At 41.8% G+C, this 19179-nt stretch overlaps 1 protein-coding gene and 1 pseudogene across 3 annotated transcripts; both read left to right on the forward strand.

The window, feature by feature from the left end:
• The first annotated feature begins 328 nt into the window (after positions 1–328).
• LOC112232080 lies at positions 329–2361 on the forward strand (annotated as a pseudogene).
• A 1070-nt stretch (positions 2362–3431) lies between these two features.
• Positions 3432–11099, forward strand: tmem263 (transmembrane protein 263). 3 transcript variants are annotated; one of them, XM_024398900.2, is made up of 4 exons: positions 3432–4004; positions 4858–5019; positions 7836–7903; positions 8534–11099. In XM_024398900.2, the coding sequence occupies exons 3-4, from the start codon at positions 7843–7845 to the stop codon at positions 8830–8832; spliced, it is 360 nt and encodes a 119-aa protein (XP_024254668.1). In that variant the 5' UTR covers positions 3432–4004; positions 4858–5019; positions 7836–7842; the 3' UTR covers positions 8833–11099. The 3 variants fall into 3 exon arrangements, with proteins under 3 accessions (XP_024254668.1, XP_024254667.1, XP_024254669.1); XM_024398899.2 differs by lacking the exon at positions 3432–4004 and having other exon boundaries at positions 4782–5019; XM_024398901.2 differs by lacking the exons at positions 3432–4004; positions 4858–5019 and adding an exon at positions 5434–5568.
• Positions 11100–19179: the final 8080 nt, after the last annotated feature.

Genomic DNA, 19179 nt, shown 5'->3' on the forward strand with positions numbered 1-19179 from the left:
CTAATTTTTCTGTTTCAATGGAAGTCAATTAACTAAGTAGCCAGACCAAGCTGCTATCCATTGGTGTCTACAGGAGAGCCACCCACCTAAGTAGACAGGAACTGACCATTTTTTCCAATGGTAAACAGCCTGAGTGAACTTTCTTCATTTATCCACCATCTTTGGTACAGCCTGATATCACTCTATTGTTGGATATAATTTGGTAGCTAAAAATAAAATGACCTCTTTAAATCAATGTCAATTGAAAGCCACACCCCCACACTTGATTGCTGAATAATTTATAAGCCAGGCCCATTAACAATGTGCAAGATGAGTGTACTGTTGTGGTATGTGTTAGACTGAAGTGTGTAGTACTACCAGGTTGACATGAGAACTTATTATTTGTTTTGTTTGCACTTGTAGTTTAAATGTTGACTCTGTTAAACTGTTTCAGTTTTTGGTCAAGTGTCCCATCTTGAAATCACATTCCATTTGTAGCTGCTGAACAATGGTAAGCTGAAGTGTTTCATAACAAAATAAATATATAATGGCCTTCTCTAATGGTACCTCTGGAGCTTTTCTCTGGAGTTATGTTTGCACTAGTATTTAGTAATTTCCTGAAAAATGTTTTATGAGCCTTACTTTCCCTGTAATTGAACCTCAATAGTTTGGCTACAAGACGCAATATATCAAATTTGAAAATAGTAACTGATATGGACATGGCATCCAATTATTTATTGTTGACAGAGGGAGTGCATTTCTGTACACATCGGCCAAGCAGGTATCCAGATGGGCAATGCATGTTGGGAGTTATATTTCCTGGAGCATGGTTTCCATCCAGATGGAAGAATACATGAGTCCAGAACTGCATCCCTGGCTGACTCCTCATTTGGTACCTTCTTCAGTGAGACTGGAGGCGGGAAACATGTTCCCAGGGCTGTCTTCATAGATTTGAGCCTACAGTTATGGGTATGGAAGATGTATTTGAATAGCATGATCCACAACATCAAATGTCATGGTGTTCATTGGCACGTAATATCTTGAATTTTGTGCTGTGTAGTTTTATTTTGTGCCTTTCTGCATGTGTCAACATAATTTATTCTAGATGAGATAAGGAACGGACACTACCGTCAGTTGTATCACCCTGAACAACTCATCAGTGGCAAAGAGGATGCTGCCAATAACTATGCACGTGGCCATTACACTTTTGGAAAGGAGATTGTGGAGTCCGTACTGGACATAATGTGTAAAATGATGAGTGGCTCTGAATGTCTAATTGCAAGTCCCTGTATGGTGATATTTGGATAAATGGCTTAATGTGGGAATTTTCTCAGGCAGACCAATGCACTGGACTACAAGGCTTCCTAATCTTCCATAGTTTTGGGGGTGGGACTGGCTCAGGCTTCGCTGTTGATGGAGCGTATGTCTGTAGATTACGACAAGAAGTCCAAACTGGAGTTCTCTGTCTACCCTGTGCCCCAGGTGTCTACAGCAGTTGTGGAGACCTACAACTCCATCCTGACCACACACACCACTCTGGAGCACTCAGATTGCTCTTTCATGGTGGATAATGAGGCCATCTTTGACATGCAAGTGTAATCTTTGTGTGGAGCGTCCATCTTATATCTATCTGAATCACCTCATTGCCCAGATTGTCTCCTCAATCACTGCCTCCCTGTGCTTTGATGGTGCACTCAATGTGGACCTGACAGAGTTTCAGACCAACCTGATACCTTACCCCTGTATCCACTTCCCCCGGGTCACTTATGCTCCCATTATCTCAGCAGAAAGGGCCTATCACGAGCAACTCCTGAGATCAAATGCCTGCTTTGAGCCGTCTAACCAGATGGTAAAGTGTGATCCCAGGCTTGGAAAGTACATGGCTTGCTGCTTGCTGTACCGTGGTGATGTGGTGCCCAAAGATGTCAACGCATCCATCGCCCTCATCAAGACCTGCAAATCCATTCAATTTGTGGATTGGTGTACCACAGGATTCAAGGTGGGCATCAACTACCAGCCGCCTACTGTTGTGCCTGGGGGTGATCTGGCCAAGGTGCAGAGAGCTGTGTGCATGCTGAGTAACACCACAGCTATTGCAGAGGCTTGGAGTCATCTGGGCCACAAGTTTGACCTGATGTATGCCAAGCGGGCCTTTGTGCACTGGTATGTGGGTGAAGGCATGGAGGAGGGGAGTTCTCTGAGGCCAGAGAGGACATGGCTGCTCTGGAGAAGGACTATGAGGAGGTGGGGGCAGACTCTGGTATTGGTTGTGAGGAGGAAGATGAATACTAAATTTGCCTCCAATTCATTGTTATACTTGTTCAGCCCCTTGTGTAATTATAACTCCAAGCATTTGAATTCATGATTTTTTAAAATTGATACATGTATGATGGTTTGGAACTTGGCAGGTGTGGCTGTGTATAATTGCAATAAGGTCCTAGCATGGTGTCTCAACTTTGGGGGTGGTAGGCTAATTTACATACTCAAAGAAGATTGGCAATTGACATGGCAACAAGAATTGTTGGTACATCTGCAAGTAACATTCAGACTGCACCTGACTGTATTTAAGACAAATGGTGGATCTAAACTGTAAATGGGGAGGATCAACTTCATATCTGACTAGTGTAAATCTAGCATTGTTGTCAATGGGAACACAACCTGTACATGGAGTAGGCGTTACATTGTCCAATATTTGACTGATTAACATTATTTGAGATGTGCCGTCTGAAGTGTCAGTATATAACTGATACATTTCCCAGTTCTTTGTAGAGCTACAAAAATAAGCAAACCTTTCTCAAAGACCAATAAAATGTATGACTAATAGGCCTATGCTGGAAAATTGTGCCACCAGACTGAGCATGTCAAATTTTTGTCACATATGCATTTCACAGCTCTTGATGGTGTAGCGAAATGCTTGTCATGACACAATGTAGTAAACTGTCAGCCAGAATATGGGTTTTCAAAGGGGTTGAATCAAGGATCGCAATAGTCAACGTCTCCTGTAAACCCAGATTCTGGGTCACACCAGCCTTCTACGTAAAGTCTTGGTCCTAATTTTCATGAGCTGAAAAAAGATCCCATAAATATTCCATATGCACAAAAATACATCTCCAATTGTGCACAAATTTGTTTACATCCCAGTTAGTGAGCATTTCTCCTTTGCCAAGATAATCCCTCCATCTGACAGGTGTGGCATATCAAGTAGCTGATTAAACAGCATGATAATTACACAGGTGCTGGGGACAAAATACCACTCTACAATGTGCAGTTTTGTCACACAAAACAATGCCACAGATGTCTGAAGTGTTGAGGGTGCGTACAATTGACATACTGACTGCAGGAATGTTCAACACAGCTGTTGCCAGATAACTGATTGTTCAATTCTCTACCATAAACTGCCTCCAATGTAATTCTATCGAATTTGGCAGAACATCCAACCAGCTTCACAACCGTAGACCACATGTAACCACGGCAGCCCAGGGGCCGGATTCACTTAACTTTATTTACGAAAAAACGCAAGAAGTTTTTTAAGGGAAAAATATAGGAAGTTCATAAGATAGTTCGTAAATGCAATTCCTCAATGTTCTTAGGAATTCGTAGTTCTCTTAGGCATTGACATTAGTGACTTGCTTGAAACCAATACAAAAAAGCCTATGTGACAGGGATGATCGGCTTTGGTTATTTCATTATTTTTCACACATTATAGCCATCAGACTAGCTATATCAAAATCAAAAATGGATAACCAAGAAAAGAGATTGGAGGAAATAGCAGCCAGGAAAAGGTTGCTGTTGGGGAGAATTGATAACTGCGGCGTCACTGAAGAGACCAAAAAGAAAGGATGGGCGAGTGGCCGAGTCTGTCTCTGCCGTCGGGGGTATGGCAAGGGACAGTGACGCCGTAAAAAAGAAGTGGTCCGACATCAAGTAGGCTGCTTAGAAGGGTGCTGAGAGACCATTCATGTGGACCAGGTGGAGGAGAAGGTGTTATCCATCATAAAGATGGTGGTAGAGGGACAGCACGACCGGTTAGTTAGCTAACGTGTAAAGACATTAAAGCCAAAATAACTAATGACATTAACATTCGCCAAGTTCTTATTTGCAAATTGAGATAGCACTAGCTATTTAACACTTCTAGAATATTGTAATATATTCTAACGACCCTGGGTCTATAAATGCGGTAATCGAACCTGCCGCACGAGCATGCCTTTGCAGCACAGTCGAAAGCGCGCCGGACCTCGGGCTAGAAGGCCTGCTCCCTGCTGTTTCATTACACTATTGTTAGTTACTAGCTAGCTAGATAATGCGTGTTTAATTTGTATTCTTGCTGTATTTAAATATCCGGTAGCCAACATGTCTGTGGCGCAAGAAAAGTATCCATTCATCAAGACAAGGGTTTAGCTATTCTAAAGTTAACTACATTTCCAAGAAGTAATCCTGACGCATTATTTTCAAGAATCCCATTTCTTAACTTTTTTTTAGGAAGAAATTTAGGAAAAACATTTCCAATAACTTTATTGAGGAATAGCAACTTTGCTTAATAACTTCTAAAGTTAAGGAAAAATGGCAGTTAAGAAGAAATGTATTCTTTTAAGAAGGTTTTGTGAATCCAGCCCCAGGACCTCCACATCTGGCTTCTTTACCTGCGGGATCATCTGAGGGGTGCTGAGGAGTATTTTTTTGTTTCTAATAGAGCCCTTTTTTTTGTGGAAAAAACGCATTCTGATTGGCTGGGCCTGGCTCCCCAGTGGGTGGGCGTATGGCTGCTCCCCTGTCCAGTCATGTGAAATCCATAGATTAGGGCATAATGAATTTTAAATTGACTGATTTCCTTCTATGAACTGTAACTCATTAAAATGTTGCGTTTGTGTTGTTGTTCAGTATACATGCAGGTATTGTGACCTTTCTGGCTGGGGGTGGAAGCAGAGCTTGTAGTTTACTGGCTAATGCCTTGCTACTGTAGCTAACGTTACTCTCAAAAGAAAAGTTGCTGATGGGAGCTGGGTAGCTGCGGTGTCAGAGAACAGACACACAAACAGCAAGGTACGTTGTAAATTGGCTAAGATAACGCTAGCTATATTATTTAGCTAAAACAATTGTATCGATTTATGTAAACTCCAACTATTTTGTGTTATCGCACAATTCAAATAGAAAGGCATTCTACACTACATTAAGTCATCTCCAACTAACAAATTAACGTTAGTTAGCTAACTAGTGTTCTAATGATCTAGTAACTAGCTAACGTTAGCTAGCCATGCAGCTTCAGTCAAGATGAGTGATTTAGCTAGCTAAAAGTTGGTTGTTTTTCGCTCTTGCACTCATAAAGAAAAGTGTTTCACGTAGCAAGTGGAGTTTAAAATCGAAGTGAATGAGCGAGCATATTTTGCTAAAACATGTAGCTAATTTAGCTAACAGTCTATGCTAGTGGTTGCTATCCTAGCTACACAGCTAGTTGCCAAACGTCAACTCCGTTGGACTGGTAGCCTGTTGCCACGTCGTCACTCGGTAAACGTTAGATAACTCGAACAACTTTAAATTGAACAACTTTTGTATGTTTTTCATGGGCACAGCCATTTTAACTACTTAACTAACGTGAGTACTACAAGTTTGATATTTAGCTAATATAACTAAATTAACTCCAGCTCCACACCTTCAACTTCAAGAGCCATATCAATTGATTTTCCACAAATTGGGTCTACTGAATCTAGATTAATGACCGCATGGCTATCTAACGTTATATGCCTACTGGGTGGCCATATAAACTGTTTTCGATTGTCGCTTACTGAATACAATTGACAAACCCTTTTATTGTGAAATGAATATACTTTAGCCAGCATGTCCATTTCTAATTTCCATTCTAGTACTTTGTCTAAGGATAGTCTAATGAAAGCTTTTACACAATGATGTATCTGTGCGTGTGCAATGCGGGGACATGGAGAGCAAAGTTTGCTTATAGACTAAGGTAGACTGGCATAGTTTACTGTAGTGTTAACCAGAAGATTTAACCCACTTGCTTACAGCTAAGCAAGCACTATGGTAGTACAGCCTTCCTGTGTAGATTAAAAGTGTTTGTAAATTAAATCAAATTTTATGGGTCACATACACACATTTACCAGATGTTATTGCGGGTGTAGTGAAGTGCTTCTCAAATTTAACCTGGAGTGCCAGAGGCGTTATTAATTCAGGGCATTGTCAGACTGTTTGTAAATTCTGGCCCATCTGAGCGCTTTAACCTCACATCAATCAAGCACCCAAGCTAACATTGGCTAGCTACTTCCTGACTCAAATTAGAGAACACCTCACCCTGACCATTTTACTCGCCTTATTGGAGCTGGTTAGGCTGTTTTCATGTTATCCAGAGTGTTGATGACTAACTGCTGTTTGCAACAATTTAATTGCGTTTATTTGCCGACGTTTACTGACACCAGCCATATTCAATGGGTGTTGAGGGTTCGTAAATTCGTCAGTTATTCTGCACTCTGGTACACTCAGATGAAAGTGCTCTGAAATTGGAGTAGCCAGGGTGAATTTACGAAAGCACCCCAAGACAACGTGGAGCCGGCACGAGATATGGCTCGGAAAGCGTACCTTAATCCACGGATGAGAAATGCGTTGTACTCTGAATTGGCCCATTATCCCAACTGTTACACAGAGAAGATTGCTAATTTCTGGGGGGAAAAACTATTTAGTCCTCATGCTAGGTAGCAGAAGCTGCAGCAGCAATTTTGGACTGGCATTGTCAGCCAATGGCTACTGCTAGCTAGCATGAAGATGAAAAAGGCAGTTTACTTAACTAGCAGTTGTTCAGTGTTCTCAGTGTAAAAGTTGGGATAATGGGACAGTTCTGAGTACACTCCATTTCCCATCACTAGATTGAGGTACATTTTCCAAGCCATGTCTCACACCTGCTCTGCATTGTTTTATTTATCTACACAGGAAGGTTGTCCGACCATAGTGCAGCTGTAGGCAAGCTGGTCAGATCAGCTGGCTACTGTAGTGTGAAGTTCAGTTTGCCATTTTTACTGCCACATAGGCCTATAATAGGCTACATGCGTGTAGCTGGGCTATTGAGCAGCACATGCATTTCAACATTGTAATTAGGCTTATGAGAATGTTCAAAGGCCCTCAGCAAGCATATAATGGTCATGTTGACTTTTCTACTTAGAGTAAAGACGGACATATCTTTATAAAAAAATCACACCTTTTTGTCTGTGTATAGTAGTGCCCCTTGGAGACAGTATACCCCAAAAAGTGGACTTCTAAATATTGGTGAAATAGATGATGCACCAATATCCATCACAACTGTTATGGATATCATGCCGCTAAACGTGAGAGGATACTGACAATGGAAAGAGAAACCTATTATAAACAATATAAAATCTTGATGAAAATTAGCATTACAGAGAAAGTTGAGCCGATGTAGCCTAAGGTGCATGTTTTACAAAAACTTTTCCTACGCTATGGATGTTACATTGCCGCGGCAAGTCATAACTGATGCAGTTATGACTTGCCGCTCTGGTCTTGAAAGGTTTTTGTTGAGCCTACTTTGCAGGTGGTGCAGTCTGTCAGATAAAGGCAAAAAAAAACAGCAGTGCTTGAGTGAAATCAATTTATTTAAATGTTCTTTAATTTTTTTTTATCTTGTTGAGTTGAACATAGCTGAGACAGCCAGGGGGAAAACAGATGATGGTTAGGCCTATGAGCAATCATTCTCCATCTTGTTTTTCAAGAACTAGCCACTAACTGCCAGAGGAATTTTTTCCCTCTACAGTCCTTCAGAGACTGGTGCTTCATTTGGGAATTCTGAAGAGATAATATTGAGGAATTGGTTGACTTTACCTGTTTTCCCTCCTGCCTAGAGGGAAGATGAGTCAACGTGAGCAGCAGGATAAAGTCCCAGCATACCTCAAAGATGAGCCTCCAGCAGGTCAGTTCAGTCTCCTTAGTGGCCACTCACATGCTGATGAACATTAAATGGACATTGATAAAAAAAATTGTACACTGACACTCAGTAACGTAAAGGGGATACTTAGTCAGTTGCACAACTGATTGCATTCAACCAAAATGTGTCTTCCACATTTACCCTAACCCCTCTGAATCAGAGAGGTGCGGGGGCTACGTTAATCGACGTCCACATCATCAGCGTCGGATTTTAATTTCCTCACAAATTAGAAGTCGGAATGATCTCTGTCTGAAGTGTTTGTATTTGTGTACCACTAGGTGGCATTACCGTTCCATTTTCTACACTGTTAGTGGTTCTACAGTTTCTGTCTAGCCCACCACACACGGATTATTTTGTCATTCAAAGCAATGCGGGCTATTGAGGGCCGTCATTACTATTTTTAGTTTTGCCTTTCTACTGGGGCTACTACTCTATAATGTGGTCATAATGGCCAATTCTAAGCAGAAGTCATGGTTTGACACAAACTTTCATGTAGTAGCCTATTCATCATTCTGTGCTGTATGGAACAGAGAACATTTACCATAAGTTGGGAAGTTACTTGGTGTTCCTCTGCTTAACTTCTCTCAACACTAAAACCCTTTTATCTCTCATCAGACAGCAACAAGGATCACCCAGCGCCCCAGCCAGGCATGTTCTCCAGAGTGACCGGCGGCCTCTTCAGTGTCACTAAAGGTGCCGTGGGAGCCACTGTGGGTGGGGTTGCCTGGATAGGAGGGAAGAGCTTCGACTTGACCAAGACCGCTGTGACCTCGGTGGCCGCTGTACCCGGCATCGGGGTGGGACTGGTGAAAGGAGGGGTGTGTGCTGTAGCAGGAGGCGTTTCTGCAGTAGGCTCAGCAGTAGCCAGTAAAGTTCCTATTGGAGGGGGCAAGAAAAAGGACAAGTCTGATTGAGGAGTGGCAGAAGACGGTGCATTTTGGGTATCGTGCATGTCGTGTCTGATCCGCCTACACTCTGGAGGGCTACGGAGCAATCCAACAATGTCGTGTGTATTCACTTTTCATGGAGGGCTCGACACTCTGATTCGCGAGTGTCTATGGACCACTCCCATATTATATGGCCTGGCCACTGAGGGCGAGATTAAATAAGGGGTATTCTGTTCAGCAGTGCAGGGGCCACCCCACCCATCTTTGTCTGTAATATAAACCAGTGCCTCAAACTGAAATATGAAATGACTGACTGAATGTTGTATTTACTGTAGATAGAAGCCAACCAAGAAAACATTAAGCCTATTTTATTGCGTAATATTTGTTCCATCTCTCGGCCACCGTTGAAGAAACATGCCGTGAACATATACCATGTTTAGGCGCTGTTCATGTTCATTGCTGTGTTTGTTGAAAACTTGAATGTCACCTGGCAGTCAGACAATCCGTGATCAATGACTAGACCGGCACCTCTGACAGAAAATAAAGAGGATCTCATGGGGGGGTTGGTACTGGGCCTGCACAGGGGGGTTTACCACCGTGATCCCTGGGCTGTGGCGGGGTTCAGATTGAAGAAGCCAGCACGGGCTGTTCCAACAACCGAGGCAGCGCCTTGTTGCAAAAAGCGTTGGTAATGGCGGGGAGTTGATGGCTCCACTCCATCTCTCTGATTGATTCTGTTTCTGAGATTACTGACTCTGCTTCTGGGGCCCAGCAGCCCAACTTTGGTGCCCTCTCCCACAACAACACTCATCACTCTCCCTCTGCTCCCTGAGAATTACTGTGGCACTCTGGGATTTTAATGCTGCCTGCCAGGGCTATGGGGGACTAAACACTCTGCTCAGGAAGTCAATGTTCCTGGCTATATGTTTATGCTTGTGGAAATTGTTTTCATTTTCCCCTTCTGCTGTTAAGTATATGATTTGAATCTCAAACTCCCCGTTCCTGATGTGATGGTTTTTTTTTTCATCCACCAGGGAAATTCTCTAAAGGGGACATGTTCCATTAAAATGTTTCTTCTGAGAGTTCTCTCTGGTGCGAGTAATGTACTCATGTTTTTCAATGACAGTAGTTTTAGGATGCATTTACCCTTTAATGGTATGGAATTCATGTTTTCACTGATGCTGCGCTGAATCACAGAGCTCTGTCACTGCCCTTTCTGTTGCTTTCTTTTGTTCTTTCACGATTGTACATGCAGTGTATGTGGACTACAATCTGGTAGGATCAAGGTGCCTTATTCCAACACGATAGCCTGAACTACAGTAACATATTCCTTTTTGATCCTACCAGATTGTAGTCCACATACACTGCGTGTACAATACATTAAGGACACCTGCTCTTTCCTTGACATAGCTTTCACCTGGTCAGGCTATGATCCCTTATTGATGTCACCTGTTAAATCCACTTCAATCAATGTAGAGGAAGGGGAGGAAACAGGTTAAAGAAGTGTTTTTTTTAAGCCTTGAGACTTGGATAGTGTATGTGTGCCACTCAGAGGGTGAATGGGTAAGACCTATTTTAAGTGCCTTTGAACAGGGTATGGTAGTAGGTGCAAGGTGTACCGGTTTGTCAAGAAATGCAAAGGACATCCAGCCAACTTGACACACCTGTGGGAAGCATTAGAGTCAACATGGGCCTGCATCCCTGTAGAGCACTTTCGACACCTTGTAGTGTCCATGCCCCTACGAGGTTGTTTTTAGGGCAAAGGGGGGTGCGCAACTCAATATTAGGATGGTGTCCTTAATGTTTTGTCTACACAGTGTCTTGTACTACTGGCAAAAAAAATAACTAGGCTATTTTAGCATTATACATTTTTGAATACATTTAAGGTGTTGCCTAATGTTATAGCTATTAGAAAGAGCACTATATTAAAAATATGAATACATTGTATATCAAAGGATTTCACTATTAATCAGTGGATTCTTTAAAAGTGGAGTGCACTGTGCCACAAAACATTGGTGTGTAGGCTGCACCTTTTAACATCACATGGATATTTATTTTGTTCAGGATTTGTCTCCTTCATAAATCGCCTTTCCAGTTTTCACCTCAATATTTCATGAACCTTTCATTCATTCCACGTGTTGACTGTTGGATACAGGAGTTAAGGCTGAGGGATTTCAGACTGATCCTTCTACAATTTAAGGGATTTCCTCTTGCGTTTCCTGTCAATGTGCTGAAGGTGGAATTGAACTTGTATTTCAATATCATTTTATAATAAATCAGCCTTTTTCATTAGATCTATTGTTTTGCTCGTTTGTCATTACAATTTTGATGACGTGAATAAGAACTAAGCTACTCAATTGTGGTTCCTATTTGTTTGGCTAGTCAGCACTGCAGAGATTAATTTTAGTAGCCTCCTCTAGCTCCTACCCCTCCATTCACTAATCTAAAATGTGTGTGTTTAGCCAATACAGCAGTGGGCCCACCTAGCCTGCAAATAAGATCATGCCTAAATTGGAAGTAGTGCCAACTTTCCTTGATACAGCTATCCAATCCTTTCAAGCAGGCTACAAATTACAGGGAGGGGGGTGCTCAACTTCCTTGAATGAGACATTAGCTCTCCTACATGCAACAAAAGTAACGTTTTGGGTGGGGTTCTCCTACATAACGCTAATTGAACCATTCTTTGTTTAAAATGCAGTGGTACATGTGTTTTTATAGTGGTAAATATGAAAAATAATGGTTTAAACAGTGTATTATGTGGCTGCACAAAGTCTCGCTGTCCACGAATGGTACTGTAGAATTCTATAGCAGCACTGTCCACTCAGTAGTGCTGAATTTCAGCCTCAGCTGAGCTTTTAAATGCATAGATTTTCCTTTTTACTTCCTCATTTTTACAATTTGTTGGCCTTGCATCTTGCTAAAAAAATGGCCTAATATTCCAATACATTAGATTTATCCCATTGATTTATCATTGTTCGCTTTTGTCAATCCGCTGTTTAGAGTGCTCATTGTTTTTCAGGTGTATTGCTGTTCTCCGTTGCGTCCGTGGCCAGAAGTAGTTTTTTTTTCTTTTTCTTCTCCTGGATCAGCTGATGGTCAACTATCACTAGCCTACAGCTAGTCACCAATGCCCATCCAATCGATCCAAGTATACATTAATAACAGTAAGCATATAGTTCACTCTTGGTTAGAATTTGTTTTTGCAATGGCATAGGCCAACATTATTTTGCATTTGTGTGCCCATGAGAACAGTTTTCACAGCGATGTAGTGGGTAGTAATTTTTGACGTGTGTGTATATACAGTATACCTCACAGTAATAAGACTAGGCAATTAGTGTATTAAAATGTTTATCTGATTCCAAAAGATAAATAGCAATATGCAGGAGATTATAGTTGCATTACAGTAATAGGCAATGATGAAATATCTGATAATGTAATTCCAAATACAAGTGTATTTAATTACTTTGTTAAACATATGGATTCACATAAGGCATAAAGCTTAAGTTACAAGGCAATACTAACATTAACAGAGCATTATTCTTTATTTAACTAGGCAAGTCAGTTAAGAACAAATTCTTATTTACAATGGCGGCCAAACCCAGACAACGCTGGGCCAATTGTGCACCGCGCTATGGGAGTCCAAATTACGGCCAGATGTGATACAGCCTGGATTCGAACCAGGGACTGTAGTGACGCCTCTTGCACTGAGATGCAGTGCCTTACACCGCTGCTCTCAGCGAGAGAGATCACTTTCACTTTATATATTCACTTTATATATTATCTACCTCACTTGCTTTGGCAATGTTAACACATGTTTCCCATGCCAATAAAGCCCTTGAATTGAATTGATCATAGCCTGAAAGACTATGCCCATGTGGTGGAGAGAGAATCTCACCACAGGAGTTGAGGAACAATAGAGAGAAAAAGAACAATGCATCTAAGACACTTTTATAAGCATCTTTGTTGACCAATAGTATTACTGTAAAGTTAACCTCCAATCAGATATCAGACCTATTTGATGCAATCACAACAGAACCTCTGCTTCTCAGAGATGTGACAATGTGGTTTGGCAAGATAATGAAGCATTCCGAAGACAACACAAAGGAATACTTGCATACAGTTGATAAGAATAGTCCTTTTGGGGGCTGTGTTGACCTCTACAGCGAGACATAATGAATACATAGGCATAGTTACACTTCCAGTGTACTTCCAGAGATATCCATGATTCCTACAGGGTTTAAGTTCAATGTTCAAATTCAATTGTTAAACGCTTTATAATGACATGGCGCTGTCATACATGTTATTAATGTAAATAAAGGTAGTGTTTTATGTCACATGATCTGTGAAGACTCCCAAGTATTTAACTCATGAATCATGGACAACTCATGAACTAGGGTGTAAGCGTGTCTTGATTAAACTCATGTAGGCCTATTATATTGAATGTAGCCTACCTGTTTGTTTGTTTTACCACCACATCACTGCCTATTGGAAGTTCATGGTAATACCACATTGTAGCTTAGCCTAGTAAATTGACTGTGTGTGTTAGGCTGACCATCCCGTTTTACCCACGACAGTTTCAGACCCATTTCACGTGTCCCGGCTTTTCATGCTGCAAATAAAAAGGTACATTTGTCAGACAAGATGTCAATTAATCTAGGCCTAATCAATGGCAATCACTGAAACAGGCACACTGTTTGGTGTTTTGTAAACAGATGTCTATTTCCATTCATCAAATGGCACGAGTATACATGCAGTGCACTGTTTGGATGCTGGAATTGTTTTGGAGTGGACTAACACAGGTAGCCTACTTTTTAAAGTAATTTGTATGACAATCAGATGAAAACATGACTTTGTGTTTATGCCACATTAAAAGGATATTAATTTTTACCGTTACATGACATTTCTTATTAGGCCAATAAAAGGTTTTTGTGCAAGTGCATGCACCCAATAGAGACCTCCCCCCAAATGCCAGGGTGTAATTCACTCTGGTCTACGCTTTCAGGTCTACACAAATGCCTAGGGAGTTGGGGCAAGGGTCGATTGGAATAGTTTAAGTTTTATGTTAATTTCTGTGTTTACAACACTGGTTGCACTTACAAAAAAGATTGCCATTTTGAAACTGCAGTGAAAGTGCAGTAACTGCATTTGACTATGGTATTTTGGATGCAGTATTTGCAGCATACTGCAGCTATACTGCACTCTGAATGCAATCTTTTTCGTAAGAGTGAAATGAGATAAACAGTACTGATTGATACATTTTTATCAAATCTAAATGTGTTTTCCGCATCACAATAGGTGAACCACCCTCTACCATATCTATCACTTACTTTGTATCTGGTGAGATTCTAGTCTTCTCTGATCTGTAAACACCTAATGAGTATAGGCTAAGTGAATCAGCGTTGTTTCAACATCATTTTTCAACTTATTGTGATGTGGAATCTATGTGGAAAACACATTTGGATTTGCAAAGATATATCAATCAGTACTGTTTTTATCTCATTTCCACCAGTGTTGTAAACATTGGAATGAGTGTAAAACTTCAATATAAATACAATAACTTAACCTGACTAACAGGTTGTTTCATCAAATGAGATGAAAACGGTACTGGGCCCAGTTTCCCAAAATGATCTTTGTAGGAGCATCGTTAAATCTCTGAGCTGTTACCCAAAACCATATTTATTAAGGTTGCACTTAAAAATGCTCGTAATCTAACGCCTGCCTCAGACCACTCGTAGAACAGCTAAGTGCGTCGTTGGATGCTCTTTTGCCCTCCCGTGGGCCTCTCTGTGACTGGCTATAACTTCAAAACAAAGTAGACTACAAATACACTTTGCAATTGATACAAAAGGGTGAAGTATAAAAATGGGTAACACTTCATTTTAAGGGGTCCTTATTACTGTGTAATTACATTGTAAAGTATTGGAGTTAATTGTAATGACTCATATTTACACTGTAATAACATGTAACTGGTGTTAATTGCAGTCTGTAATTACAGAGGTGTAACAACAAATGCTTGTTACCATGCTTATTTCAAATGGGAAAGTCTCCACTGAAATGACCAATTTAGTGTTTAGTTTCTTCTCAGCTACATCCGATTTAAGTAATAACTGTCACAAAAGGTCGGTAATCTCTTGTGGACAGATCCTCTGGGTGTCCAAGATTAGAAAGGTTGAAGGCTCAATAGGCATTCTTCAAAATCTTCACTCAAATGTTGTTGCTAGCACTTACCTCCCCAAAAAGCGTACCATCTGGCTTAACTTGGTTGAGTTTACAAAAACATATCAGATATAGGTCAACCTCACTGACTGGGGTCTACCATACCGGTATCATCAAATTTGATTTGTCACATGCGCCGAATACAATAGGTGTAAACCTGACAGTGACATGCTTACCTTCAAGCCCTAAACCAACAATGCAGTTAAGAAAAATAACTAGAAAATAAGAAATAAAAGTAACAAATAATTCAACAGTAAAATAACAATAGTGAGGCTATATACAGGGAGTACCGGTACAGAGTCAATGTGAGGGGGCTCCGGTTAGTCGAGGTAATATGTACCCCGACAACGATGAGACGGCCTATAGGGAGGTCAGAGAACTGGCAGTGTAGTGCCAGGACAACAACCTCTCCCTCAATGTGAGCAAGACAAAGGAGCTCATCGTGGACTACAGGAAAAGGCGGGCTGAACAGGCCCCCATTAACATCGACGGGGCTGTAGTGGAGCAGGTTGAGAGTCTCAAGTTCCTTGGTGTACATGGTCTACACATCACCAACAAACTAACATGGTCCAAACATACCAAGACAGTCGTAAAGAGGGCACAACAAAACCTTTTTCCCCCTCAGGAGACTCAAAAGATTTGGTATGGGCCCCCAGATCCTCAAAAGGTTCTACAGCTGCACCATTGAGAGCATCCTGACCGGTTGCATCACGGCCTGGTATGGCAACTGCTCGGCATCTGACCGTAAGGCACTACAGAGGGTAGTGCATACGGCCCAGTACATCACTGTGGCCAAGCTTCCTGCCATCCAGGACCTATATAATGGGTGGTGTCAGGAAAGCCCATAAAATTGTCAGAGACTCCAGTCACCCAAGTTATAGACTGTTTTCTCTGCAACCGTATCTTGTACACTGCTGCTACTCGCTGTTTGTTTATCTATGCATAGTCACTTTGGCCCCACCTACATGTACAGATCACCTAAACTTGCCTGTACCCCTGCACACTGACTCGGTTCTGGTGCCCCCTGTATATAGCCTCGTTATTCTTATTGTGTTACTTTTTATTATTACTTTTAAATTTAGCCTACTTTGTAAATATAACATTTTTCTTGAACTACACTGTTGGTTAAGGGCTTGTGAGTAAGCATTTCACAGTAAAGTCTACACTTGTATTAAGCGCATGTGGCAAATAAAGTTTGATTTGATGTAGGTAGAGTTATTAAAGTGACTATGCACAGATAATAACAGAGTAGCAGCAGTGTAAAAGGTGGGGAGGCAATGCAAATAGTCCGGGTAGCCATTTGATTAGATGTTCAGGAGTCTCATGGCTTGGGGGTAGAAGATGTTTAGAAGCCTCTTGGACCTAGACTTGGCACTCCGGTACTGGTTGCTGTGTGGTAGCAGAGAGAACGGTCTATGACTAGGGTAGCTGGAGTCTTTGACAATTTTTAGGACCTTCCTCTGACACTGCCTGGTATTATCACGTTTAAGGTAAGACCCAACCCTCCCAGTCAACCAGGTACTGGAATCCCCTGCCCCAAGGTCGAACCTTCTGGAAAAAGGAGAAAAAGAGCTGTAAGACAGGTCAAGCCAGTGCCTCTGGATACCGGTCAGTGCTGCAGAAGCAAAGTGGCCCGGGCCTTACTGAACACCTCCCGGAGGTCCTGGTACACCGCAGGGGCTAGCGGAAAGGTCCGGGCAATTTCCAAGCCCCCAGGAAGACGTCCCAGGGCAGGCAGAGCTAACTTCAGGCAATGAGTGTGGCAGAACGGGCTCCAGCCCAAAATGGCACCAGTAGCCCAGTCAATAGAGGGATTGTGTCGCTGGAGCCAAGAAAATCTCTTTTCACTTTCTCCACTGCAGGCCCGTCGATGTGGATGGGGTCGTGCTCACTCTTTCGTCTCCTGAAGTCCACGATCAGCTCCTTCCTTTTGGAGTTTATGTCCGTAAACACTCCAGCCAGCTGGTCTGCGCATGCTCTGAGGATGTGGCTAAGGATGCTGTCTGGGCCGGCAGCCTAGCGAGTGTTAACACGCTTAAATGTTTTAGGTTGGCCACAGAGAATGCGGCCTGCGTCGGTGGCATTGTTATCTTCAAAAGGGGACAAGGTGTTTAGCTTGTCCGATGGCAAGACGTTGGTGTCCTTAATTAATGTGACGGCTTTTCCCTTTGTAATGATTGTCTGGAGTCCTTGCCACATATGGCTCATGTCTGAGCCATTGAAATGCGACTCCAATCCCCAGTAGAAGCAATCCTTCATAGGAATCAATGGTATTCTACAGTATTTCAGTTAAATGTTTCAAGTACAAAATGACATGTATTTGTTGTAGTGGGGACAGTAACATTAGTAATTTCCCAAAATGGTACATAAAAACAATTTATTGTATGTATTTTTTAAATTTTATTATTTTGTTTAGCTCACATAATAGTATTTATTAAGGTGACTGTAATAGAATAACGCTAACTAATGAGAGAGAGCGCGAGGTGGGACATCCGATGAGGTTTTCATAGACCAGTATACTCTGCACTGGTTGGTGACAGCTCACATGGGCCATGTTGTCTGGCGCAACCACCTGACAATCACAACGTATTAGGTTACCACTTGCGCGATGTCCACCTGTTAGTTGTCATGGCGGGTAAATTTAAATGTCTTTCTTTTATGGCTAGCTGGCAAGCTTTTTTCTTCTTTGTAATACGTTTTTGGAAGCTATTGTCCAAGTCATTGTTATTAAGAGTTTGTAACTATAATGTTTTAGTCTGATGCTAGCTATGAAAATCGATTTGGTAAAGTTATTTTCCATACAGTCGGTATAGAGCCATAGCTAGCTAACGCACTTTTGTACATCGCGGTTTAGCTCTCAAAAAAACGTAATACTTCTAGGTCAACTGTAATATGATAACCATTGTAAAGCACAATTTCTCTCCTTTCCAGAAAAATCAGCGATGAGGCCTTCTTGCTGCCGGTCTCTGCATGATTGAAGAAGGCAATGAGCTCCATCGGGTCTTTTTAAAAATGGCGGATGGGGAGACAAGCCGTGTGGGTAAACTACTTTTTTCATCCGACCTGTCCAACCTATCATCTCTAAAATGTAAATAAAACACTATAAAGAGTTTATATAACGTGTCATCAGTCAGTTGTACATCTGGATTGCCTCTTCCACCTGTAACCCAACCCCTCTAAATCAGAGAGGTGCGGGGCTGCCATAATCGACATCCACGGGGAACAGCAGGTTATAAACTGCCGTGCTCAGGGGCAAAACGACGTACTTTTATTCTGTCAGCTCGGGGATTCGATACTGTTATCTTCAGAAGTAAACAGCTGCTTTTGAGTCATGATGGCTTGCAGTGATGATGCAAAAAAATGAATTCATTCAGTTGAAGAATTGACTAGGTATTCCCCCCTTACCCTGTCGTTTTCTTCTTATTAATCTGCGAGAGAAGTGCTACTACACCTGGTGGAGAGAGGCTATACAACACAATGAGTTGCATAATACGTGCTGTACGTTACGTCATGGTACGTCACAATTTAACGTATAGCGTCAGAGGGGTCCGTTTTTAAAACTTCTCCAATAGTATCGGGCCATTACTATGTCAATCAACGCTTGACTATATGCGTAGTTCATTTTTGATGCCAACACAGTCGCAACAGTCCCATTAGTTTTCATTGCTGCCTCGTTTGAATGCCGCGGTTGCGCAAATTTGTACGGAATGGGGTTAGTCAACAGTAGCTAGCTAGCATAATCATTAGAAAAGTAATCATTCATCTGCTAAGACCTAGCAACTGACATAAATCCCATGATTTATTGTTCACCCAGTTAGAACTGGAGTTTTAGTCGAACCACGACTGAAGGTAGAAAATAATTTGGTTGGCTTTGACATTCTGTGAATGTGTATCTACTGCCCTTTTGTTTAATGTAAACTCTATCTAAACCTTATACAATTGGCTGTCTCCACTCTCCAGGCTGCAATCCACTCCCAGTTAGACGGGGTCTGTTCAGGCCTCTGTCAGCTCCACAATGCCCTGGGGGACATGAAGGACATCCAGAACTCTGGCAGAAGTCAGCAATGACTGGAGGCAAGGCATCAACACCATTGAACGTGCAGTATGTAAAATATGCTGGGATGCAACACAGTCAGCTAACCTCAGCCATGGAGAACT

Source organism: Oncorhynchus tshawytscha, linkage group LG06, assembly GCF_018296145.1.
Source record: "Oncorhynchus tshawytscha isolate Ot180627B linkage group LG06, Otsh_v2.0, whole genome shotgun sequence".
Lineage (NCBI taxonomy): Eukaryota > Metazoa > Chordata > Actinopteri > Salmoniformes > Salmonidae > Oncorhynchus > Oncorhynchus tshawytscha.

Excerpts from the sequence above, each read along its gene's own strand:
- tmem263 (XM_024398900.2), top strand. The coding sequence starts at position 7,843 with ATGAGTCAACGTGAGCAGCAGGATAAAGTCCCAGCATACCTCAAAGAT. Across the intron at positions 7,904-8,533 it reads CAAAGATGAGCCTCCAGCAG|ACAGCAACAAGGATCACCCA; the intron begins GTCAGTTCAGTC and ends ATCTCTCATCAG.